The sequence below is a fragment of the Salvelinus alpinus genome, chromosome 35 (genome assembly GCF_045679555.1).
Source record: "Salvelinus alpinus chromosome 35, SLU_Salpinus.1, whole genome shotgun sequence".
Lineage (NCBI taxonomy): Eukaryota > Metazoa > Chordata > Actinopteri > Salmoniformes > Salmonidae > Salvelinus > Salvelinus alpinus.
The window spans coordinates 15,344,005-15,371,323 of record NC_092120.1 but is presented as its reverse complement, the minus strand read 5'-3'; the positions used below and the strand labels follow the sequence as shown (position 1 = coordinate 15,371,323).

Sequence of the window (27,319 nt, the reverse complement as noted above, 5' to 3'; positions counted from 1 at the left end):
CATACAGTGTGAAAAAAAGTGTCAGCATATTAATGAGGGCTAGCGCCCTTGTCATAGCAACCCATGGCAACACACTGGCCATTCATTGTCAGTGCAGCTGGTACATGTCTCTTTAGCTGCTCCCTCAGGTCTGAGTCCACTGGGACAGGCTCACTACTGAAGAGAAAAAAAGAAAATTATCTCTACAGCTTCTCCTTTACTGTCTGCTGCTGCTTGGGTTGTAACTAGTTTGAGTAGTTTCCATAGCGCAAAGTTCATTTGTGGCTCGGGCACACACACACACCTCTGGGACAGCCCTCATTGCAACCATGATGACAAGCTGCACGACTCAGTAGCTAAGCAATGACAACCATAGGGACCAACCAGAAAAACTGAGGATAACCACGTAAACATTACAAAAAGGGCACTAAGAGTCACACAGTCATGAACGGCGAATGTGTTGCCTAGCCACCGCTACTATCATTCCAGAGTACTGGACAGAAAACATAAAGATGGCAGCCTGGGAAGGGTTCAACATCATTGTTAGATTGTGTTGGGGGAAAATGTAATGTCTTGCCCTGATTGGACCGAAAAGGAGCAGGGTCATGGATCTGACAAATAGGAAGGCTAACACTAATGAAACAGCCACAAGTATCAACAGTGATTGGCATAACAAGTTGCCTTGTCACCTAGGGCAAGTGAACTGAGCAGTCGTGCAAGTTGAGCCTGCTCTGTGGTTGTTCCATTGGGCAGGGGACAGTTTACACTAAAAACAACAAAAATGTGTAGTTCATTCACTACGTTCATATAAAATCACGTTCATATAAAATACAGAATATTGCATTTCTGCATGTAAGTGATCATATCTGACAGGCAACCAAAAGCCAACTCCTTACTTGGCTAATGGGCAAGTGCACTTCAGACCGTAAAAGGGATACTTCAGGATTTTGGCAACCGAGCCCTTTATCTACTTCCACAATGAACTTGTGGATACCATTTCTATGTCTCTGTGTGCAGTTGGAAAGAAATTGATAACTAGCGTTAGCACCATTGCTAACTAGCATTGGTGCAATGACTGGAAGTCTATGGTAACTGCTAGCATACCAGTAGATACCATAGACTTTGTCATTGCGCTAACGCTAGTTAGCATTAGCGCACAACACTACCTCCAACTTCTTTCATACTGGATGCAGAGACATAAAAATTATATCCATGAGTTCACCTGACTCTGTCCCTTTAAAATGTCCAATACCTGTTGAAGGGTAGCAAATGAATGGTCACACAGCACTGGTTGGCTGATTGTGTAAACAGTAGTTCGCTAACTGTTGTAAGAAGGCCAAATAGGTGAAGCATGTCATTGCAGTCTCTTCCACAAATGGAGAAACTCCAAGTAACACATTGCATGTACACTACGGTTCAAACGTTTGGAGTCACTTAGAAATGTCCTTGTTTTTGAAAGAAAAGCACTTCTTTTGTCCATTAAAATAACATCAAATTGATAAGAAATACAGTGTAGACATTGTTGTAAATGACTATTGTAGCTGGAAACAGCTGATTTTAAAGGAATATCTACACAGGTGTACAGAGGCCCATTATCAGCAACCATCCCTCCTGGGTTCCAATGGCACGTTGTGCTAGCTGATCCAAGTTTATCATTTTAAAAGGCTAATTGCTCATTAGAAAACCCTTTTGCAATTATGTTAGCACCGCTGAAAACTGTTGTGCTAATTAAAGCAGCAAATAAACTGGCCTTCTTTAGACTAGTTGAGTATCTGGAGCATCAGTATTTGTGGGTTCGATTACAGTCTATTCTTGTTCTGAGAAATGAAGGCTATTCCATGCGAGAAATTGCCAAGACACTGAAGATCTCGTACAACGATGTGTACTACTCCCTTCACAGAACAGCGCAAACTGGCTCTAACCAGAATAGAAAGAGGAGTGGGAGGCCCCTGTGCACAACTGAGAAAGAGGACAAGTACATTAGAGTATCTAGTTTGAGAAACAGACGCCTTACAAGTCCTCAACCTCTTGACGCTAGAGAGTTTGTTTTTTTCCCCAGAGTTTTTATTTATTTTTTAAATAACGTTCAAGGTAAACGGACTATTACTCAGGTCCAGATCGTAGAATATGCATATAATTTACAGATTAGGATAGAAAACACTCCAAAGTTTCCAAAACTGTCAAAATATTGTCTGAGTATAACAAAACTGATTCTGCAGGCGAAAACCTGAGACAATCTAACCCGGAAGTGATTTAAAAAAAAAAGTTTGGCCCGTCATTCTTCAATTTAAAGGGGTATAAACCAGATTCCTTTTCCAATGGCTTCCTCAGGCTGTGACCAGGCTTTAGACATAGTTTCAGGCTTTTATTTTGAAAAATGAGTGAGATTTTTCAAAACTAGTCAGGTGTCCTCTGATTAGTTCCTGCGCGCAAGAGGGGTAGCTCTCCATTTTCTTTCTCTCTTTTATTGAATAGGTTACGGTCCGGTTTAAATATTATCGATTATGTTTGTTAAAAACAACCTGAGGATTGATTATAAAAAAACATTTGACATGTTTCTACGAACATTACGGATACTTTTTGGAATTTGTCGAACGGAACGAGGCTTTGGTTTTCTGAACATAACGCGCAACCCAAATTGCGTTTTTTTGTTATAAAAGTAATATTTATCTAACAAAAATAACATTTGTTGTGTAACTGGGAGTCTCGTGAGTGCAAACATCCGAAGATTATCAAAGGTAAGCGATTAATTTTATTGCTTTTCTGACCATGCTAATTTGGGGATAGGTGTTGTAGCATTGATTGATACACTCACAAAAGCTTGGATTGCTTTCGCTGCAAAGCATATTTTCAAAATCTGACACGATAGGTGGATTAACAACAAGCTAAGCTGTGTTTTGATATATTTCACTTGTGATTGCATGATTATAAATATTGTTAGTAATATTTTGCACCCTGCAATTCAGCGGTTGTTTAGGAAAATGATCCCCCTAAAGGGATCCGTAGCGCAGAGAAGTTAAATAGTACCCGCAAAACACCAGTCTCAACATCAACAGTGAAGAGGCGACTCCGTGATGCTGGCCTTCTAGGCAGAGTTCCTCTGTCCAGTGTCTGTGATCTTTTGCCCATCTTAATCTTTTATTTTTATTGGCCAGTGAGATATGGCTTTTTCTTTGCAACTCTGGATTAGCTAACACAACGTGCCATTGGAACACAGGAGGGATGGTTGCTGATAATGGGCCTCTGTACACCTATGTAGATATTCCATAAAATAAAAAAAATCTGCCGTTTCCAGCTACAATAGTCATTTACAACATTAACAATGTATTTCTTATCAATTTGATGTTATTTTAATTGGACAAAAAAAATTGCTTTTCTTTCAAAAACAAGGACATTTCTAAGTGATCCCAAACTTTTGAACGGTAATGTATGTCTGTACAGACCAGAGCTCAGTACGTTTTTACATTCTGGAATGTTCAATTGATCGCAAACGGTGCTATACTGAACGACCAGTTGAAAAACAGGGAGGGGTTGGGTTGTGGGTTCGGGAACGCTTTCAGCATGGCCACTGCCCTTTAAATACATCACTCATTGCTTCAAGCCACACCCACCAAATGGGGGCAAACGTACATCAATGTCTGTTCAAGAACGTTTTGGGGAAACGTGTCATTCAGTACAAACAGTTACGCAATGTTGCAAACGTTCAAGCGAACTGATCGCATCAGAACAGGATTCCACAAATTCAGTCTTGGGGTCACCCCTGGGTGCACGTTTTGGGTTTTTCCCTAGCACTACACAGCAGATTCAAATAAATCAATGAGTGGTTATTTGAATCTGCTGTGTAGTGCTTGGGCAAAAACGAACACCCGCCCAGGACCAAGTTTGGAAACCCTGTGATAGGATCTTGCTGTTCAGCAGACATCTCCATTGATAAAGTCAGGCTCTTATCCCATGAACAGCGTGGAGTCCTATAGTACAGTCCCCTCCGCTAGTCTAACGTTATAGCCAGTATCCACTCAGTCAACCTGACAACTCTTGTGACAGGGTCTTTGTGGCCATTTCTCACTCTGGAAACTATTTACTACAAAGAGGAGTAGGAAGGAAGGTTTGCCCAGCTCAAATGACGCTGCCCAAAGCAAACGGATTACAGAGCAGGTGTTATTTTTTATTTAACTAGGCAAGTCAGTTAAGAACAAATTCTTATTTACAAGACAGCCTACCGGGGAACAGTGGGTTAACTGCCTTGTTCAGGGGCAGAATGAAAGATTTTTACCTTGTCAGCTCAGGATTTGATCCAGCAACCTTTCAGTTACTGGCCCAACGCTCTAACCACTAGGCTACCTGCTGCCCCTTTTGTACACCTTCAAAAGATGGCAAACAGCCATGGCTGGGCAAATATAGAAAACAAAAGGCAGACCACTTTCTGAACTTGGTTGCACAAACCACTGTTTTTAAATTACATTCACTCCCTCCTAATCCTGTTTACAGAGGCTGCTAGGTGGATTTAAAATTATCCTGGTTCAGTAAGTGTACACAGGATGCGCCTAAACCTTGAGTATACAAGTCTTTCATCATAGCTGGTTGATTTTGTAAATACAGGCACTTTTGGATGTTAAATGTTTTTGAAAATTAACCTCTTGAAACTGCTTCTTTTCTCTCTGAATATGTTCTTCACTCTGTCTGGAAACAAGATCTAATAGAGTCTGAGACCATACCATTTAAATAAATAAAAATGTTTTTATTGGTTTCCCCATATACCCGAGGGGAAATGTCATTGCCACCACTTCATAAAATTTGCTATTTTAGTTGAAAAGGAAATTACATAAATTGTGATTAAGGTATTTTATAGAACTTTTTTTTCATGTTTCAAGTTTTGATTACATGTATTTATCATTGTCATGTCTAAATGTCCATATAGTCCTTGAAGATACTCAGAAACATGTATTTACCACATTAAAATCGTAATATTTTACATTATTTTAGAATTATCTTAAGAACAAGCATATAAGGTTCACATACAGGAAAAATAATCAATATCAACTGTAATTAATACCCATTTAACTCAAATATGTACCGTGATAGTAATGACTTAGCATTGTGGTAATGACACTGTGGTGGAAATGGCATTTCATATAAAACAGATGAGAAATACCATTAAACAATTTACTGTCACAGTAGTACATGTTTAATTTGTTGAAGATACAGAACAGACCATTTGTTCCGATTCATCCCAAAGGGGTTTGATGGGGTTGAGGTCAGGGCTTTGTGCATGCCAGTCAAGTTCTTCCACACCGATCTCAACAAACCATTTATGTATGGACCCCCCGGGTTTGTGCGCAGGGGCATTGCCCCTTTACTGTTTCAGCATGATTTCTCCAGACTGTTGTTACAAAGTTGGAAGCACAAAATCGTCTAGAATGTCATTGTATGCTGGAGGGTTAAGATTTCCCATAATCGGAAACTAATGAGCCTAGCCCGAACCATGAAAATTAGCCCAAGACCATTATTTGTCCTCCACCAAACTTAAGGTTGGCACTATGCATGGGGCAGGTATCGTTTTCCTGGCACCTGCCAAATCCAGAGTCGTCCGTTGGACTGTCAGATAGTGAAGCATGATTCATCACTCTAGAGAACGCGTTTCCACTGCTCCAGAGTCCAATGGCAGATAGCTTTACACAACTCCAGCCGAAGCTTGGCATTGTGCATGGTGATCTTATGCTTGGGCGGGGCTGCTCGGGGAAATGGAAAACCATTTCATGAAGTTCCCGACGAAGAGTTATTTTGCTGACGTTGCTTCCAGAGGCAGTGCGGAATTCGGTAGCGAATGTTGCAACTGAGGACAGACAATTTTTACGAGCGTCAGCACCCGGCAGTCCCGTTCTGTGAGCTTGTGTGGCCTACCACTTGTGGTTGAGCCGTTGTTGCTCCTAGACGTTTCCACTTCACAATAACAGCACTTACAGTTGACCAGCGCTGCTATAGCAAGGCTTACATTTTATGAACTGACTGTTGGAAATGGTGGCATCCTATGACTGTGCCACATTGAAAGTCGCTGCGCTCTTCAGTAAGGGCCATTCTACTGTCAATGTTTGTCTGTGGAGAATGCATGGCTGTGTGCTCGATTTTATTCACCTTTCAGCAACGGGTGTGGCTGAAATAGCAGAATCCACTATTTTGAAGGAGTGTCCACATACTTTTGTGTATATATAGTGTATGTCCTCTCCTTGGTTGATTTAGGGGGCATCTCATATAAAATAATTAAAGTCAGTAATAACCATAGTAAGTCACATAAATAGACATCACAATCCCTCCGTCATCCTAACATAATACAAAATGTAATAGCAAATAAGTGTTCAATTTCAACTTAATCATGATCATATGTAATTTGTCTTTTCAGATCTTAAGGTTAGTAAAAATGTATGAACTAATACATTTCGTCATTATCACATTCTTTCCTTACCATCAGTTCATTATGTGGTGGTAATCACGTGTGGTGGGAATGACATGCTAACTCCAGTTGAACAGCTAGCATACAATGTATCCTAAATAAATAATAAAAACTATTTAAAAAATGTAACAAGTTGTTTTAATTATAGCCTACTTGGTAATGACATTCAATAAAAATATTATATTTTCCTTAATTTTCTATCATTTCCCGGCATCAAAATGTGAATTTCCCTCCATGTGCTCAGCTGTCACTAATCATATACATGGTAACAAAGTACACACACTTGAAAAAAACGTTATTATAATATACATTTGCTTGTCGTGGTGGTAATGACAAAATACTTCAAGAAGACCGTATTGTCTGTATTTTTTTTTTTAAAGTAACAAATGGCTTATGCACATCTAATATGCAGGTAGCCTAGTAGTTAAGAGCGTTGGGTCCAGTAACCTAAAGGTACCGAAAGGTTGCTAGAACGAATCCCCGAGCTGACAACGTAAAACAAAAACAAAAAACGTTCTGTCCCTGAACATGGCTGTTAACCCAAAAGTTTACGGTTATTGTAGTCTTAAAGGTTGTGAGAAAACATCTAAATTCACATTCTCTTAAAATCTAACGTATTTGCTAAATCCGTCATTGTAAATAAGAATTTGTTCTTAACTGACTTGTCTGGTTAAATAAAGATTAAATAAAAACAAAATCACCCAGCTATTCCTACGGAATAAGATTTTTTTGCTTGGTCACAGACATGAACAGATGCAACAATATCATATAGCCTTCCTAGAGACAGACAGACACACACACACACACACTGTATGGTGTTCAGTAAACTAATTCGTTTTGTGTTTTTACATTATTAGACCATTCAAGTCTTACTTTAGATTTTGTACGAGAGTCATGATGATGTAACCAAAGATTCCACCATTTCTGGCGTAGCTAATTTACCTGGGCTCGAGCCTTGCTTCAACAACTCTTGTTAAAGCGTTAAAGCGGCCACAATAAATAAACAAATATTTAACATTTTAGATAGCCAACGTTAGCTACGGACTAACTAGCAAATGTGACGGAGAAACAAGCTATACAAGCCGGAAAACTAGCGTCACTGACTCCATTTCCTTCTGCTTTGCTAGCTTGCTAACGACTAGCTAACTTATTTCATACACGGTCATGATTTGTTGCTGGCTATCCAGTTAGCATTATTAGCTAGTTAGCTAGATAAAAATAAATAAACTGTGGCCAGCTTACCAACTAAACACACGAGACGGTGTTTACCATTCCACTCCTCTTGTTCGTGGATAGCTCAATGGTTCCTTTTCTAATTTATTCCAGGCAACAGAATTGCTAAACATCACTTTCACAATTCGAGTTGCTCCGGGGCTACGTTTCGAAGTTGAAATGCAGCTTCTTCAGCCACACTTCACATGTAGAACCAGTACAGGAAGTGATGTACACAGCTGTTTGGTGTTGCTTGTAGTAATGAATGGTAACGTCGGCAGAGACTTTAAGAGTTAGTTTAGCGCACCTCCTCGAACCTTTTCGTGCTGTATGCATGTCCTGATTTTCACCACTACTTGCTGTTTTGGTTTCACAATAATTAAATGAATGCACCGACAATACAATTGAATGGGGTGACGTTGGGTAGTACACAGTGACATAACGACCCTTTTGTGTTATGGCTTACTGAATATAGAACGAGGAAAACACGATATGCTTGACTCGATGAGACATGGTAAAGATAAATTACAGAAATTGTGTAATACAAATTACATTTGTTTATTTATACCTACTACTGTATCTTTCGCACACGTGCTTTTATTTAGAAATTGTACTTTCTAATAAAATATAGATTTTATACCAAATGGCAGATGGGAGAAAATAAAGTATTCTATTGTAATAGATGTGTTCTAGATTCTAGAATGGTGCATCACTCATCTCTTAGTTGAAAATCAAGTGTAAACCAATTGTGGTCAAAGCCAAAGTACTGACTTTTTGCCATATTTCAACACAAAACATCTTATTTAAAAGGTAAGGAATCCACTCAATACTTCAGTATTCAACTTTATGGGACTGGGTAGTTGTTAAATGTAGGTTAAATTACTGGTCCACTGGCAGGAGTTAAACAAAGGCAATGAAGTGGTTACCAAAATGGCCGTTAGTGATCACACACACATTTGAATTTGGTTGTCCAAACCTTTCTTCAGAATGTCCAAGCTTCCACCTCACCTTCCTCAGTTCCACCCCTGGAAGCCCCAGTCCACCTTGGATGTGTAGTGTCAGCAATATGGTGCAGTCTCTGCCCTGGTCAAAGGATGCTCCCCAGTGGCGGATTTAGGTATGGGCGACATCTTGCCAGGGGCGCCCGCACAACATTTTTTGGAATGGTGACATTTGCACGTCACGTCAATGATTTCATGTCACTGTGGGTCAATTAACCTTGTCGGAGTGGGCGCCCTGATTCTAGTTTGTGAGCTAGGCAGGCTACTGCCTGGGAAGGTCTCCCACACAGAAGTACGAGATGGGGAGGGGGGCGGGGGTAGGTTGACCTCAGGTCTACCAACTGGAAGCCCGAGGTAGGGGGAGCGGGGGAATCTATCAAATAGCACACCTCTTAACTTTGTACAGTACTAATGCAATTAGTAAAATCAGTCACACTACGAAATGCTACCAAATAAACCACAATTCATTCATAATACTGTGAATATATTGTTTCACAGACATATTGTTGCATTTTTTTTCTGGTTTGTGCAAAATCGTTAAGAATAATATAAATCCAGTCTGCACACCACCAAGGTGAATTGGTTTAGTCTTGACTCTTGGTTGACAGTGTTGGGGGATGGGTAATGTATTGATGCTCGAGTGCCAAATCAACACAAATGGATAAGAAAAGGTCTAAGCCATCAAGTGCCCAGTTTAGGAAAAAGAGGAAAGAAGAGGAGAAATGCGCAGAAGATAAAGGTAAGCAGCTATGTCATCTCTTTATGATTATAATATTATGCATGTAATGAAATAGGCTAACAAACATGAGTGTTAAACTAGCCTATGTTGCAATGTTGCGTGCTATGCTATTACACATAGGGCGACAATATTCCGTTTTCTGTCCAACTAGCTTACATAACATTGGATATAATTTCACACAGTTTCATCATGATAATATGTGTAGCCTGCAGCAAAACGATTACAACCTAACTAGCACAATATTGATTTGGTTAACGTTCATTGAGGTGACATCATAAAGGTTTTCTGTGATTGTATTGACTAGGTCCTGAGCTCAGTAAGGGGAATTTTCAATGCTGTAAGCTAACTTAAAAGATGTCTATATTATGCTGATATGTTGTATCTTTTGTGATATATTGAGTCTTTTGGGGTGTCTTATTTAATTTGGTTCCTATTCTGAAAGTTTGATATATTGTGCATAATGACATATATTTAATTGTGCAACAAATGTTGGATGTCACTCATATACTGTATTTCAATACAAATTCAGGGGCACTTCTGAAATATTTTGGAGCACCCTCTGGCACTAGCCAGGATGAGGAGCCATCTACCTCCTCTGCCACACAGGCCTATTCAGAAATTATCTCAGAGCCTCAGGATGAGGATCCATCTACCTCCTCTGCCACACAGGCTTCTTCAGAAATGATCTCAGAGCCTCAGGATGAGGATCCATCTACCTCCTCTGCCACACAGGCTTCTTCAGAAATGATCTCAGAGCCTCAGGATGAGGAGCCATCCACCTCCTCAGCCACACAGGCCTCTTCACAAATGTTGTCTGAGCCTGAGGATGAAGACCCATTTGCTTCCACTTCTCCCCACCAGGATTCTTCAGGTATGTTTGTGAACACGCACATGTGTGTGGGTACACGCACATGTGTTTATGTGTGCATCCCTGCATAACATAAACAAAACACATAATTTCCCTTTTGCAAAGTTTTAAGTTTCCATATTGTAGGTAACAATGATTTTATTATTGCTGGGTATGTATGTGGGATGTTCCACCACTATAAATGCTGTGAATAACATGTGTAAACTAATGCCCATGTGCTCTCCATTAGAAATGCCTGTAACAGCATCCCCACCAAACCCTGCGGCTGAGGATGAACCACTGTCTACAGACCCTGCTGACTGGCCTTCAGTTCTGACTGACAGAATTCAGACACAACTAGTTTGCAGAGGACCAAGTGAGGTACCACCTAACTTTGTTTCCCCAAGGAATGAGAGTGATAGAAGAAGTTGCCACCACCAGTATTTCAGGAAGACCTTGGTGAGTGGTGAAAACATCCCTAGAAGTTGGTTGGTGTATTCTGAAAGAAACAACAAACAGACCCCTGCAAACTCTTTTCTAAGTAGAAAATTACTTTAGCAAACTCAGGACTGACAGACTGGAAACATACAAGTTATTTTCTGACTTCACACGACAGCAGTCCAGAACACCAAAACTGCATGAAAACACGGAAAGAACTGGCAAGGCTAAAAAAAAGGGTAAACAAATTCTAAGCATGAGATGGCACTTATGGAGGCTGAGGATAAGATGGAGAGAGGTGTTGACACGTCTGACTGCTATTGTGCAGTCTCTGGCAATTAGAAATCTGTCACTAAGGGGACACACAGAAACGCTGTCCTCTCCATCAAATGGAAATTTCCTCAAAGAGGTTGAACTGATGGCACAATTTGATCCAGTCATGAAAGAGCACCTTTTTTAAATGACCCCTTTTTCTCCCCAATTTCATGGTATCCAATTGGTAGTTACAGTCCTGTCCCATCGCTGCAACTCCCGTACGGACTCAGGAGAGGCGAAGGTCGAGAGCTGTGCGTCCTCCGAAACACAACCCAGCCAAGCCGCACTGCTTCTTGACAACGCCTGCTTAACCCGGAAGCACCAATGTGTCGGAGGAAACACCGTACACCAGGCGACCGTGTCAGCGTGCATTGCGACCGGTCCGCCACAGGAGTCGCTAGTGCGCGATGGGACAGGAACATCCCTGCCGGCCAAACCCTCCCCTAACCCGGACGACACTGGGCCAATTGTGCGCCGCCCCATGGGTCTCCCAGGCGCGGCCGGCTGTGACAGAGCCTGGACTCGAACCAGGTTCTCTAGTGGCACAGCTAGCACTGCCTTAGACCACTGAGCCACTTGGGAGGCCGTGGGAGTGTAAAGTTAAGAGTGTCGAGCCACTGAGGTATCAGGCAGCAGCGGTGAGAGTCACTGATTGAGTTGAGGGATCAAACCAAAGACCCTGTGATAAGGGTGCCCGTAAACATGGGCACCCTAATAGACATTATCCTGACCAACCTGCCCTCCAAATACACCTCTGCTGTCTTCAATCAAGATCTCAGCGATCACTGCCTCATTGCCTGTATCCGCCACAGGTCCGCGGTCAAACGACCACCCGTCATCACTGTCAAACGCTCCCTAAAACACTTCTGCGAGCAGGCCTTTCTAATCGACCTGGCCCGGGTACCCTGGAAGGATATTGACCTCATCCCGTCAGTTGAGGATGCCTGGTCATTCTTTAAATGTTACTTCCTCACCATATTAGACAAGCATGCTCCGTTCAAAAAATGCAGAACCAAGAACAGATATAGCCCTTGGTTCACTCCAGACCTGACTGCCCTCGACCAGCACAAAAACATCCTGTGGCGAACTGCAATAGCATCGAAGAGCCCCCGCGATATGCAACTGTTCAGGGAAGTCAGGAACCAATACACGCAGTCAGTCAGGAAAGCAAAGGCCAGCTTTTTCAAGCAGAAATTTGCATCCTGTAGCTCTAACTCCAAAAAGTTCTGGGATACTGTAAAGTCCATGGAGAACAAGAGCACTTCCTCCCAGCTGCCCACTGCACTGAGGCTAGGTAACACGGTCACCACCGATAAATCCGTGATAATCGAAGACTTCAACAAGCATTTCTCAATGGCTGGCCATGCCTTCCTCCTGGCGACTCCAACCTTGGCCAACAGCCCCGCCCCCCCCGCTGCTACTCGCCCAAGCCTCCCCAGCTTCTCCTTTACCCAAATCCAGATAGCAGATGTTCTGAAAGAGCTGGAAAACCTGGACCCATACAAATCAGCTGGGCTTGACAATCTGGACCCCCTATTTCTGAAACTGTCCGCCGCCATTGTCGCACCCCCTATTACCAGCCTGTTCAACCTCTCCTTCGTATCATCTGAGATCCCCAAGGATTGGAAAGCTGCCGCGGTCATCCCCCTCTTCAAAGGGGGAGACACCCTGGACCCAAACTGTTACAGACCTATATCCATCCTGCCCTGCCTATCTAAGGTCTTCGAAAGCCAAGTCAACAAACAGATCACTGACCATCTCGAATCCCACCGTACCTTCTCCGCTGTGCAATCCGGTTTCCGAGCCGGTCACGGGTGCACCTCAGCCACGCTCAAGGTACTAAACGATATCATAACCGCCATCGATAAAAGACATTACTGTGCAGCCGTCTTCATCGACCTGGCCAAGGCTTTCGACTCTGTCAATCACCATATTCTTATCGGCAGACTCAGTAGCCTCGGTTTTTCTAATGACTGCCTTGCCTGGTTCACCAACTACTTTGCAGACAGAGTTCAGTGTGTCAAATCGGAGGGCATGTTGTCCGGTCCTCTGGCAGTCTCTATGGGGGTACCACAGGGTTCAATTCTCGGGCCGACTCTTTTCTCTGTATACATCAATGATGTTGCTCTTGCTGCGGGCGATTCCCTGATCCACCTCTACGCAGACGACACCATTCTATATACTTCCGGCCCTTCCTTGGACTCTGTGCTATCTAACCTTCAAACGAGCTTCAATGCCATACAACACTCCTTCCGTGGCCTCCAACTGCTCTTAAACGCTAGTAAAACCAAATGCATGCTTTTCAACCGTTCGCTGCCTGCACCCGCACGCCCGACTAGCATCACCACCCTGGACGGTTCCGACCTAGAATATGTGGACATCTATAAGTACCTAGGTGTCTGGCTAGACTGCAAACTCTCCTTCCAGACTCATATCAAACATCTCCAATCCAAAATCAAATCAAGAATCGGCTTTCTATTCCGCAACAAAGCCTCCTTCACTCACGCCGCCAAACTTACCCTAGTAAAACTGACTATCCTACCGATCCTCGACTTCGGCGATGTCATCTACAAAATAGCTTCCAATACTCTACTCAGCAAACTGGATGCAGTTTATCACAGTGCCATTCGTTTTGTTACTAAAGCACCTTATACGACCCACCACTGCGACCTGTATGCCCTAGTCGGCTGGCCCTCACTACATGTTCGTCGTCAGACCCACTGGCTCCAGGTCATCTACAAGGCTATGCTAGGTAAAGTGCCGCCTTATCTCAGTTCACTGGTCACGATGGCTACACCCACCCGCAGCACGCGCTCCAGCAGGTGTATCTCACTGATCATCCCTAAAGCCAAAACCTCATTTGGACGCCTTTCCTTCCAGTTCTCTGCTGCCTGCGACTGGAACGAATTGCAAAAATCTCTGAAGTTGGAGACTTTTATCTCCCTCAACAACTTTAAAAATCTGCTATCCGAGCAGCTAACCGATCGCTGCAGCTGTACATAGTCCATCTGTAAACTACCCACCCAATTTACCTACCTCACCCCCCATACTGCTTTTATTTATTTACTTTTCTGCTCTTTTGCACACCAGTATCTCTTCTTGCACATGATCATCTGATGATTTATCACTCCAGTGTTAATCTGCTAAATTGTAATTATTCGATTTATTACCTACCTCATGCCTTTTGCACACATTGTATATAGATTCTCTTTTTTTTCTACCATGTTATTGACTTGTTTATTGTTTACTCCATGTGTAACTCTGTGTTGTCTGTTCACACTGCTATGCTTTATCTTGGCCAGGTCGCAGTTGCAAATGAGAACTTGTTCTCAACTAGCCTACCTGGTTAAATAAAGGTGAAATAAAAAAAATAAAAAAGATTGAGGCCCAGTCCTTGCCAGAGGTGGGATCATACCGCTTCAGCATCTGTACAGTGGGGTGACATCTTGAGCCAGATCCAGCATGTGAGAAAGCTGATGTAGTCTCCCAGTAGGCATGGTGCAGTCAGTCTTCTCAGAAAGACAGAGGTCTCAGCAACGACAGGGCAACAGGCTTTATGACTGCACAAACATCAGCCAAGGATATTTGCGAGGCTATGAATGTAGAGGCCGTTCTACAACAAAAAAGTATGATCCACACAAAGTGGCACTTTTCATACAAATAATTTGATGAGCCTTTGAGTGATGATCTGAAGAAGCTGGAGGTGACATTTTTCAATGTCGTTGTTGATGCTGCAACCTCAGCCCTTCAGGAAAGATTTTCCACATTGGAAAATGTGGGAGAGAAGTTGAGTGCTGTCAACCTTCCAAAGTCTCTCAAATGAGGAGCTGACAGAACAATGTGAGGCCCTTAGTATGACACTGCACTATAAAGAACACTCAAACTTGGATGGCAGAGAGCTTGCACAGGAACTGAAGAAAGTGAACTTAGACAATGACCATGCTTGAGCTGCTGATATTTATATACGAAAGGGATCTCAGAAATGTACCCACATTTGTGGACTCAGAATTTGTCTTATTCTTTCAGTGACCGTAGCTGAAGCAGAGAGGAGCTTTTCAAAGCTGAAGCTCATCAAATCCTTTGGCGCTGAAGGGGGGGGGTTCGCCCAGGGAGCCATTCAAGCCAGAACCGCCACTGATGCTACCAAACCATGACCTGGGACCAATCTTCGCCAAGATGTCACAAGACCTGGAGTCTGCAACCATGCCCTTCTACACCAACTACCTTGACCCAGTCACTGACCACCTGCCCATGTTCCCAATTAGGACACAAGTGGGTACTATTCCAATTGATATACTGTTTGAGGGGCCTTTTACTTTCTAAACCACAATCTTGCCCTTAATAGTTAATGTCTATCTCCAGAGAGCTTGACTTACTAACAGAAAGTCTTTCTCCCCTTGTGGTCTGAGGCTGAACTGCTTTGACTCATGGGCAGACACAGAGAGAGGGAAAGAGGGAGAGAAGCCGCCATGTCCCCGCTAACGGAGGACCCCGCATCAGTGGTGCCTGCCTGTCTAGACTGACAAGGAACAGAGCGCCAAGAATAGAGGCTCTATGACCAACAGTCAGTTTATCTATCAAATGTATGGCTACCACTGCAGATGACCCTGGGCATGTTAGTGTTTGTCTTGTTACATCACTAGACTTTAAACCAGTATATTTCAGTCCACATGAACAATAAAAGACCAACTACGCATACTTTTCTTACATTTTTATGGAAAACTTCTTTAATATTTTTTAGAGTACTGTTTAATCAGTGAGTACATTACAGGTACAAACTCTAGGCCATTATACTAGCTACAGTCAAGTAAAACATACTTAAGAACCTGCAGAGCACATAAAGACAGTTCATTCACTGTGTGTGTGTGTTCAAGTTTGGAATCCCAGCCCAAGTTGACATTGGGCCTTTTAGTAAATTAAGCAAAATTCATTCCAAGGTCAATGTTAGTCAGTCTGTGAAACCACAAATGGACACAGTAGTAGACAAACACACATAAATCACACAAATTGTGTGAATGCCTTTTTATTTTTTTTAGAGAGGAGGGAAGAGGTTACTTTCTACTTGTAGAACTCATGCTCCTGCTCATCCTTCTTGATAACAGTCTTGTAGGCCTTCTCAAAGTCCTTGGCCAGGACGATGTACCTATTTTCACGGACTGCCAGCATGCCAGCCTGAGTGAGAGGAATGAAAGAATTAAAACACATTTAAAAGAGCGTTTCCAGTTCTCACACCGACAACAGGTGATGTAACAGAGGATATTTAGTTATCTTTGGAACAAGAGAGTTAGCAAACGCCATAACTTGCTACTCTTTGACATTGAGTCTTTTGGAGTAATTTGACCCCCCATGGAAGAATTCCTCCCAACAGCATGGGGTCCCACTCACCTCCTGGCAGATAGAGTTGATGTCTGCTCCGGAGATCTTGTCTGGTCTGGCCACATCTACACACTGGTTAAGGACAACCGCAAACACAAACTCATACGACACTGAACAATGTAGTGTTCTTTCGGTTACTTAGCAACCAAAGAAAGGTATGGGAAAGTGCATTAGACTTTACAAAGGCGGGATTCAGTTAGAGTACTAAAGTCATGGTTCATTTGACCTTTAATGAGACTAATGTTCCAGGTCAGAGCAGTATTCAAGGAGGTAAATATTTAATGAAAACTTACAAGCACACTCAATGAACTGGACACAGAATTTGTTCTGAGCAGGAAAAGATTGCATGATGCTGCTAGTACAATACACACCTGCAACCATTAACACACACACGTTATGAGAGACTGCTGTAAGTAGGGCATAATAAGGATACAGTCCTCCAGGTCCACCTCCTCAGAGAGGTTCATCTTGCTGGTGATGGTGGAGAAGACCAGGCGTTTCTGTCGGCGGTCAGGTAGGGGGAACTCAATCTTTCTGTCCAGACGGCCCGGACGCAGGAGGGCGGGGTCCAGTGTGTCGGCCCTGTTGGTGGCCATGATCACCTGACAAGGGAACAGATGTTTTTTTAATTTACATATTCTCAATGTGACAGACAAGGTTACAGGTTAGCTGCATTAATGGAACTACAACATACAATAAGCCCTGGAGACAGTATGTCACAGAGGCAAAGCCCATAGCGCTCTCACACTTAGCTCACCTTGACGTTGACTGTCTGGTCAAAGCCGTCCATTTGGTTGAGAAGCTCCAGCAGAATCCTCTGCACCTCCCTGTCAGCTGTTTGGGAAGGAGAGAATACAATGAGGGATTACCAATGTCAGGGTTCAACCACACCAATAACTGCTTGGTCTTATTTTCAGTCTTAATAATCAATCCCATTCACTATTGGTAGTAATTACTACCAAACTATTGGTAGTAATTACAGTCTTGTCTCATCGCTGAAACACCGGCACGGAATCAGGAGAGGCGAAGGTCGAGAGCCATGCGTCCTCCAAAACACAACCCAACCGCACTGCTTCTTGACACAACGCACATCCAACCCGGAAGCCAGCCGAGGAAACACTGTACACCTGGCAACCTGGTCAGCGTGCACTGCACCCGGCCCGCCACAGTCGCTAGTGCACGATGAGACAAGGATATCCCTCCCTAACCCGGATGACGCTGGGCCAATTGTGCGTCGCCCCATGGACCTCCCGGTCGCAGCCGACAGAGCCTGGGCTAGAGCCCAGAGTCTCTGGTGGCACAGCTATGCGCCACCCGGGAGGCCCTTAATGAATGTTTTTAATTGAGCCTTTGGGACTCTACTAGTTAATAGCTACGAAAAAGTGTCCTGCTTCTGACTGGCAGCTTTAGTGTCGCAGGTCGTGAGAAGGGTGGGTGGGCTGTGTCAGAAAAACAGCACGTAAATGGCCACTAGAACGGCAGGAGCGCGGATGCCACTTGATTAAGCGGAATATCGCGTGCCCCCTGTGAATGAGGTGATTGGCAAAAAAAGTTGTAGCAGAGAAAAAGTCACAACGTAGAACTGGCGCCAGCGCAAGATGCAGCGTTGTGACTTTCCCCCTTCACGTGGCTCTTCAGGGTCGATTTGCTCGCAATGTCAAAGTCTGACGCATTTTTTGCGCCTTACATGGTGTCGGTTGATTGGGTCCAGTGATATAGTGGTATAAAAAGGTGAACAAAAATATAAAACGCAATATAAACTGTTGGTCCCATGTTCCATGAGCTGAAATAAAAGATCCCAGAAATGTTCCATATGCACAAAACGCAGGATTTGAATCAACATTTACCCTGCATTTTAGCCATCGAAGTGATGGCTGTAGTTCAGTACCTGCCTGGATAATTGGCAGTGTGGATGGAATGAGCAAGCTCCCCTGGCAACCACTGCGTGAAACGCATGATGAAATAAAACTCTGTAGTCTGCCTGGAAATTCATTTGTCAAGACCAATACATAAAAATATTTTTCCATAAACACATTTGATCATTATCTGTTCTCCTCTCAATATATATATTTTTTAACCCCCTTTTTCTCCCCAATTTTGATCCCCAACGGGCTCGGGAGACGAAGGTCGAGTCATGCGTCCTCCGAAACATAACCCGCCAAACTGCGCTTCTTAACACCTGCCCGCTTAACCCAGCTGCACCAATGTGTCAGAGCATACACCGTTCAACTGACGCTTGTGGTCAGCCTGCAGGAGCCCAGCCGGCTACAAGGAGTCACTAGAGCGCGATGAGACAAGTAAAGCCCCCCCTGCCAAAAGACAAGTAAGCCCCCGCTAACCCAGACAACACTGGGACAATTGTGCGCAGCCCTATGGGACTCCCGATCACGGGCGGTTGTGCACTACTCAGGAGGCCCTCTCCTCTCATTTTCATTCAAGTACCAACTTGAGAAAACGTCAGATTTTCAAGGTATTCCAGTACTTGAATTTCAGAGTGCCAAATTCAAGTACTTTAAGCACCTTGTGAGAACCCTGAAGATCACAGGTAGACATTTGATATCAGAAATGCCAATCTGTAAATCTGCTCTATTTTGCTTGTCTTATTGGATTTGGTTGCTATGTGCAATGCCAGTCCATTCCATTGCCTATTCTGAAGTGCAGCTGATTCTAAAAAGGTACACACTGGCTCATACCTCCAGTCTGTGCGTCAAAACGCTTGGTAGCGATGGCATCGATCTCATCAATGAAGATGATGGCGGGGGCGTTTTCCTTGGCCAGCCGGAAGACGTCACGCACCATGCGGGGGCCCTCACCCAGGTACTTCTGCACAAACTCAGAGCCTACCACACGGATGAACGCCGCTGAGAGAGAGAAAGCGACCAAGATATCAAATCAAATGCATTGGTCAATAACCAAATACTGATATGGTAACATGACAATTAATTGCTACAAAAAAATGACAACATAGCCTAATCATGTTAGCACCAGTGCATCCTATAGATAATGGTGAACATGGTGAATGGCCTACCTGTAGTGTGGTGAGCCACAGCCTTGGCCAGCATGGTCTTCCCACAGCCAGGAGGCCCATACATCAGAACCCCCCTGGGCGGGTCAATGCCAATCTGTTTGTAGAGTTCAAAGTGTGTGAGTGGCAGCTCCACTGCTTCCCTCACTTCCTGCTTCTGGATATCCATCCCTCCTATGTCAGCATACATCACATCCGGCTTTTGGTCTGCAAGGAGAGATACAGGAAAATAATGCATATAACATAACAGAGGAGAGGAGCTGCACTACAAGTGATAAGGTATCAATGAGTGGAATATGCATGCAATGTATGTAAGCGCGCATGAATACATGTTTGTTCCACTCACAACTGTGCAATATATATGGGTCAAAGACAAGAAGTGTAAATTTGGTGTCCGAAAGCTATTAATTTAACATAAAAATATATGGATCAATATAATATTAAATCACTCTTACCCTTCTTTTGATCCAGAAATATTTGTGTTGCAAACTATTACATTAAGGGAGTTATTGAGCTCTAAAGTGTCCTAAAGTGTAACTGTCCGGGTTAAAATTTGAATGATAAGTGTTTTTAAAATGTAGAAATTCACCCTAAAAATATAAATGAACACCCATGGCATAACTGTGTTAGTGTTTGCAACAATATATAGAATAATGGGCGACAATACTGTCTCTAAAAAATATTTTAAAACGAGAATAACTTTTGTCCGGACTTTTGCACTTCATTAATGTCATTCAGTAGAACGAAGGCAAAAAGCCATTTTAAAGCATATAACATGATGGTAATCGTGTGACATCACAAACACGACCCTCTATCAATGAGGTGAGTAAATCTCTGAATTATTTTATGATTTCACCTTTTCACCCTCTAGTAACAAAAACGCATGCCCTTCAGTACAACACAGAAAACGTACTTTTAATGTTATTTTATAAAAAGCTATATTAAATATGAAAAGGATAATCTTTATAGGTCAAGGTCATTACTTTATATAGGTTGCCAAAGAACTGCCTGTTAAATATGTTTGTATGAAATCTGTCCTTCAGTATCACGCTTTTGTCCTTCAACACAACAAAAGTTTCATGTTATATCACCCGTTATGCTGAATGACAGTAGCTTTGTTATCTCATGTTTTCACTAGTTTACAACATTTAATTATGCAATTCATATTTACTTGTATGAATACTGAATATCATTTTAAACAATTGTATGGCATTTTAAGGTATTTCAAGGCACATTATCTTTATACTGTAGATGCCGTTATCTAATAAGGAGAGGGCTGCACGGCACAGACAAAAGATTAACGCAGATCCAGAAAGACTAGCCAAAAGAAAAGCAAGGTATTGTTTTCATGCCATCGTCAGCAACAGAATAGGATATAAAGCTGGGTGGATAACACTTAACATTAAGTTGCACTATTACACTGTAGTTAATGTTTAATTGCACTGTTAATAAGGTATAACTGATGGATTATATTAAATAATATAATAACACACAATTATGGATAAAAAATTTATTATGAATTATATTAGTTAATAGCTGCTTCACATTTGGGGGACTTTGAGAAATCGAAACTGTACAAGTTTGAATTGCAGTAGTTTGATGGCCATTTTATGTAGCTATGTGTGTAGGTATCTTGAAATTGCATTTATGTACCTGCATTGAAGAGAAATTTACCAGTTATAGTGTAACAATGCATAATGAAAACATTATCTATCATGTAATAGTCGTGTAATAATGCAAATTAACGCAATGTAAAGTGTTGCCGCAGGCTCAAATTATAGTAAAGTGATTATTATTAACATTAGCAATGAAATAGTAACAATACATGTTTGAGAGAGAAAGGGAGTGGGAGTTGATTTAACTTTTAAACTTTGATTAAATGTTATTGTATAGCCTACTATTAATAGACTACTAATAACATTTAATGGATGCGAATCTTATTCTGTGCCAGTGTCATAACTATTACATTTTCCAGCTATCAGAGAAGGATGTCAATCCTGATCATCCACCGATCCATACAATGGCACAATCTGATGCTCAAAAAAAGAGGGGGGAAAAAATGGAGATAAAATTTTAAGCAAAACTGTTTTTTGCACAATATTTATGGAATGTTTTCTAATTAATGCTTTGTTTGAAATATTCAATGCTGATTTAATCCTACGTGAATTAAACTGTACCCCGTGTCAATTAAACTATGTTGCATAGTAAAACCCATGTTCTTTATGTGTGTGGCGTATTGGTCATTTCTCTCTCTAGTATGGAAGCGATCTAAGTTCAGCTAGCCTGCACATTTTAAACATCTTATCCTGTCTTTTTATGCAGTTTTATAACTTTAATTATTGCTGAAGGAATCACATTTAATCAATATTTGTGGGCCGTAGCGACGTGTTCAGGGTAACAAAATATTGTCATACAGTCTAACACCAGTATTTTATATTAAAATACAATAACTTTGTTTTGTTGACTCAGAAAGAAAAACAAATCTCAAAGGATGAAGTGAAAGATATTTTCATAGATTTTTGAAAATTTTTTTCAGTGTAAGGCAGTAAGTTTTTGTTAAAAAAAAAATTCAATACATTTTCAGTTGTACCCGTGACAAATCAAATATGTGGTATTCAAAATAAAAATGTCATTTTTCCGGGTAGTTATATTTCTGCCAGTCTAAGCAGAAATGTGATTATGAAAAATGGGCATAATTATTATATATATTTTTTAAACACTTAGTGTTATTCTGAAATACATTTTTACTAGGGTACAGTCATATGAATCACAATAAAAAATGATTAGCTTTATTCTTGAATATAACTTCTATAAGGGCATAGGTGACACGCCAATGAACATACAAAAGCCTTTTAGGGAATTGTAATTGATGTTTTTGCTACTTTGAAAACCTTATACGTCTTTGACCCATATTACAAAAGGGATATGTATACCAGGGGGTAGAATAGTGTGTATGTGTACCTGATGTGAGCATCATGATGCTGCTGTCAGCCTCTGGGGGGAGCACGTCCACCAGGGCATTGCTGTGCTTGTGCAGGGCAACCGACGCATTGGGCTTCAGCAGCTCTCTGTCGATGGTGCTTAGGATACGCACATAGTAGTTTGAGCCTGAGTCAAGGAGAAAAGAGGGTGGACAGAGCCGGAGAAGGGGGTGGACAGAGCCGGAGAAGGGGGTGGACAGAGCCGGAGAAGGGGGTGGACAGAGCCGGAGAAGGGGGTGGACAGAGCCAGAGAAGGGGGTGGGCAGAGCCAGAGAAGGGGGTGGGCAGAGCCGGAGAAGGGGGTGGGCAGAGACGGAGAAGGGGGTGGGCAGAGACGGAGAAGGGGGTGGGCAGAGACGGAGAAGGGGGTGGGCAGAGACGGAGAAGGGGGTGGACAGAGACGGAGAAGGGGGTGGACAGCGAGAGAAGCAGAGAAAGAGGGTGGCACAGGGAAAGTCAGAGGGGGAAATGTCATTAGCGAATATTAGAGCCAAATGTTCAGCATCACAGTAAGAATGAGGCATTGGTGTTACTGTGCAAAATATGGGTGCTTATGGGTGTGTGGCTATTAGAGAATGACCGATATGGATTTTTTAGGGGTCAAAGTTGTCTGATATTTTAGGCAGATATACAATATACCATTTCCCAAAGACAGCCATGTATGCAATAATGCATCAATATTAAAACAAAACAATACATTTTTACTTAGTTTTATTTGAATGGTAAATATCTTGATAAACTGGGTAAATGAAGATGTCATAGGCATACTCACAATACAGATGAATCCATATTCAATAGGAGTGTGTGCATGCATTGAGTTATTGAGCTTGTTTTGGCTGATCAATGGAGTCTATGGCGCTACAGATGACAATATGTTAGCCCTTCATTTTGGACTACCAGTATATTAGCCAAATGATCAACAACATTTGCACAGAAGCATCACTTCAGCATGTCACGCCTGTATGGAATGACATCATATAGGCACTGCTGTTAGTTTGAGAATATAACATATCTATTTAACACAAATGAGTCCAACGTAACATTATGATTTGTGAAAAATACAATGAACAACAATATAAAACGCAACATGTAGTGTTGGTCCAATGTTTCATGAGATGAAATAAAAGATCCCAGAAATGTCCCATATGCACAAAAAGTTATTTCTCTCAAATGTATGCACAAATTTGTTTATATCCCTGTTAGTGAGCATTTATCTTTTGCCAAGATAAATCCATCTACCTGACAGGTGTGGCAAAACAAGAAGCTGATTAAACAGCATGATCATTACACAGGTTCACCTTGTGCTGGGGACAATAAAAGGCCACTAAAACGTGCAGTTTTGTCACAACACAATGTCACAGATGTCTCAAGTTGAGGGAGCGTGCAATTGGCATGCTGACTGCAGGAATGTCCACAAGAGCTGTTTCCAGATAATTGAATGTTAATTTCTCAACCATAAGCCACATTGAATGTCATTTTGGAGAATTTGGCATTATGTCCAACCGGCATCACAACCGCAGACCCCGTGTAACCACGCCAGCCTAGGACCTCCACATCCAGCTTCTTCACCTGCGGGATTGTCTGAGACCAGCCAACCGGATAGCTGATGAAACTGTGGGCTTACACAACCAAAGAATTTCTGCACAAACTGTCAACTAACTGTCTAAGGGAAGCACATCTGCAATTTTGGTCACTGTGTCAATTCATCAGTTTCTCAATACTGCACCTTTCTGTTGGAGAATGAGCTAGCTTGTCGCTGCTGCTAATTTTCCCAGCTAGACATTCATCGGCATTGTACAGTGCTCGTGGCTCAGGCAGTGAGTGGCAGCTGGCATAGCAGCAGTATTGCTAGGCAGAGGGACAATCAGCAAAGCCAATAGAGAAGGGCCGGTAGACTAGAAAAGGGCCAATAATCAGACCGATATCGACTCGGATTCAAGTCTCCAGTCTCTGGATCCAACAACCAGAGGCTTACCTACACAATCTATGTGAGGACAGACAAAAGTGTAAAAATACTGTACCTGTGGTGGAGCCCACGATGGCTGTGTTTTGGTCCACAGCCTCCAAGAACTGGCCGATGACCAGGGGGATACTCTGTATCCTCTTCACCTCCTCCTGGGCATGGAGGAACTCCTTCTTCAGGTTCTTCTGTTCATCTTTGATGTACTCCTCCTGCACCTCCAGAAACTCCAGCTCCTGCTGCAGCTTCTACAATAGTAAAGGGGAAATTGTGAATGGTGTCATGGAGAATGAATGTTTATTGATGAATCATGGTGATCATATTACTCTAGTGCTAGCCTCTCTACAATGGCTTACTTTTAAGGCTAGGGCTGATTTCAAGGTTTTACTGCTAACCTACAAAGCATTACATGGGCTTGCTCCTACCATCTTCCAGATTTGGCAAAAAAAAAAATATTCTTTAAACTCTGTCAAATCATTGCTAGACAACAGTTTAAGTCTTGCCATATATTTAAGTCAAAACTAACTCGGCCACTCCAGAACATTCACCGTCTTCCCGGTAAGCAACTCCAGTGTAGATTTGGCCTTGTGTTTAAGGTTATTGTCCTGCTGAAAGGTGAATTCATCTCCCAGTGTCTGGTGGAAAATATATTGAACCAGGTTTTCCTCTAGGATTTTGCCTGTGCTTAGCTTCATTACGTTTCTTTTTTTGTCCTGAAACATCCCCAGTCCTTCACGATTACATAAATACCCATAACATGATGCAGCCATCACTATACTTGAAAATACAGAGTGGTACTGTGTTGTATTTGCCCCAAACACAACACTTTGTATTCAGGAAAAAGTTGATTGATTTGACAATTTTTTTGCAGTATTACTTCAGTGCCTTGTTGTAAACAGGATGCTGCTTTGGAATATTTTTTATTCTGTACATGCTCTCGTTTTCGCACTGTCAATTAGGCTAGTATTGTGGAGTACTAACACCATTGTTGATCCATCCTCAGTTCTCCTATCACAGCCATTAAACTCTGAAACTGTTTTAATGTCACCATTGGCCTAATGGTGAAATCCCTGAGCTGTTTCCTTGATGCACCATCAAAAGTGTAATTAATAACTTCACCATGCTCAAAGGGGTATTCAATGTCCGTTTAATTATGCCCTTCTGTGCAAGGCATTGTAAATTCTCCCTGGTCTTTGTGGTTGAATCTGTGTTTGAAATTCACTGCTCAACTGAGGGACCTTACAGATCATTGCGTGTGGCGTACAGAGATGAGGTAGTCATTCAGAATTCATGTTAACCACTATTATTGCACAGAGAGTGAGTCCATGCAACTTATTAAGCACATTTTTACTTAAAAGCTTATTTAGGCTTCTCATACAAAGGAGTTGAATACTTGACTCAATACATTTCTGCTTTTCATTTTTAATTAATTTGTTGAAGAAAAAATATATATATATCATTCCACTTTGACCTTTTGAGGTATTGGGTGTAAGCCAGAAACAAAAAAAATCTCGATTTAATCCATTTTAAATTCAGGGTGTAACAACAAAATGTGGAAGTAGTCAAGGGGTGTGAATACTTTCTCTAGGCACCGTAATAGTTAACATTATGATTTAAATTGCTTTTCTTGTGGTGCTGACAGAAATAGATCTCAACAGTTAAGCACAGACCTTGTATCTGCTGTAAAGGTCTTCAAGATCTTCTGGTTCTGGGGCCAGGAAAGAAAGCCCCGTCTGGGGTCGTGAGTTCAGCATGGCAGGCACTTCGTCCTGTGTAGACACAAGACAACACAAACATTTACACAAATTCTACGTTGAGAGCATACCCCCAAATCTGTGAAAACTCTGTAGCTAATGTTAACTACTAACGTTAGCTAACTGTTTGTTGTGTTGCTAGCTAACTTGTTAATTTACTTGCCTAATGCTGGGTGAGTGATGACCAACAGAAAATGTGAGAGACGCGGATTGGAAGACATTTCAATTCACGAGATTGTTTCAGTGCTGTTCCGTAACGGATAAGTACGTTACTGCGGTAGGTAGCTGACTTCTTCTGTCTTGGCTAATAATTCATAAGACATTCAACATTAGGCTCAGTCAGATGCAATCTAATTTATCGCGCTAGCTAACGTTACATTCGGTTGTTTTCTGACTTGTTAACTAACTTCGCTATCTAACCTTACCTGCCGGCCGTTGACTTGTGTTATTTTGTTTACGTTGTAGCTTGAAGCTTACCAATACTACCCCCACAACATAAATAGCTACGTAGCCACACCAAAATACAAACGTTTAGCTAACTAGCTAAAATTGCCTAGCTTGCCAGTTGAGATAGCATGTTAGCTTACATGACAGAGCATTTACAGTGCCGTGAATGAATTGGCACGTTTAGTTGGATGACGTACGATTTAAATGTATTCAAAGAACACTTTAGATTAAAGATAGTACGTTTTAAATTGTCTATACTTTTTAAAGCGTGGTATAATCAAAAACAACGGCGAAATGGCGTGAAAATGTACACGGTCAAAATGAATCATACCTGAATTTTTTCAACAGTTACTCCAATGTCCTCCATGTTGAATTCCTTATCATGTGACGTTCTACGTAAGGACCCAAGCGACATTTGCGTGATTCATGGGTAATGAAGTTTCTGTGGACAAGTGTTATCAACAAATGCAAATGAATTGAGAGATTGCTCCACAAATAAAATGTTATGTTCTTCTGAGTAATTTTTCTAAACCTTGCATCCATCTGATATAGTAAGCAAGCACCCTCAGATCACTATGAATAAGATGAATACTGATGATAGATATGATGGATAGCAGGTGAAGGACTGCTCATGCTGTCTTTAGCAGAATACTAGTTTTATGTACAGAACAGTTTGCCAAAGGATGTTGACAGTGACGTGCAATAGGTTAGGTGAGGTTTGTGGATTTCCTGCCAGTTAGTTGGTGGCTATAATAGGCTGTATGACTCTACTGCTGCTGCAGTCTGTTGCATCTTTC

The 27,319-nt window shown here is 42.0% G+C and overlaps 3 protein-coding genes across 4 annotated transcripts in view; 1 reads left to right on the top strand and 2 right to left on the bottom strand.

Moving 5' to 3' along the window:
- The window catches only part of LOC139564718 (beta-1,4-galactosyltransferase 3-like), a 29,408-nt gene extending 21,506 nt beyond the window's left edge, over window positions 1–7,902 (bottom strand). Inside the window, exon 1 of the mRNA XM_071384500.1 lies at window positions 7,670–7,902. The gene's annotated coding sequence lies outside the window, so the exon portion shown is untranslated. The remainder of the gene's footprint in view (window positions 1–7,669) is intronic.
- A 1,223-nt stretch (window positions 7,903–9,125) lies between these two features.
- Window positions 9,126–15,663, top strand: LOC139564036 (uncharacterized). Of its 2 annotated transcripts, none has more exons than XR_011672690.1 (4): window positions 9,126–9,379; window positions 9,909–10,250; window positions 10,477–11,669; window positions 14,359–15,663. XR_011672690.1 is itself a non-coding variant. In XM_071383230.1 (4 exons), exons 1-4 carry the CDS (start codon window positions 9,298–9,300, stop codon window positions 15,006–15,008), a joined length of 636 nt encoding a protein of 211 aa, XP_071239331.1. In that variant the 5' UTR covers window positions 9,126–9,297; the 3' UTR covers window positions 15,009–15,657. The 2 variants fall into 2 exon arrangements, 1 of the variants encoding a protein (XP_071239331.1); XM_071383230.1 differs by having other exon boundaries at window positions 10,477–10,685; window positions 15,006–15,657.
- Window positions 15,664–15,678: 15 nt separating this feature from the next.
- Window positions 15,679–26,982, bottom strand: LOC139564034 (26S proteasome regulatory subunit 6B-like). The gene is made up of 10 exons (XM_071383229.1): window positions 26,854–26,982; window positions 25,992–26,090; window positions 24,383–24,569; window positions 22,342–22,488; window positions 19,384–19,587; window positions 19,049–19,216; window positions 17,113–17,189; window positions 16,789–16,957; window positions 16,365–16,420; window positions 15,679–16,151 (listed from the first exon to the last, which is right to left on the bottom strand). Exons 1-10 carry the CDS (start codon window positions 26,935–26,937, stop codon window positions 16,038–16,040), a joined length of 1,305 nt encoding a protein of 434 aa, XP_071239330.1. The 5' UTR covers window positions 26,938–26,982; the 3' UTR covers window positions 15,679–16,037.
- Window positions 26,983–27,319: the final 337 nt, after the last annotated feature.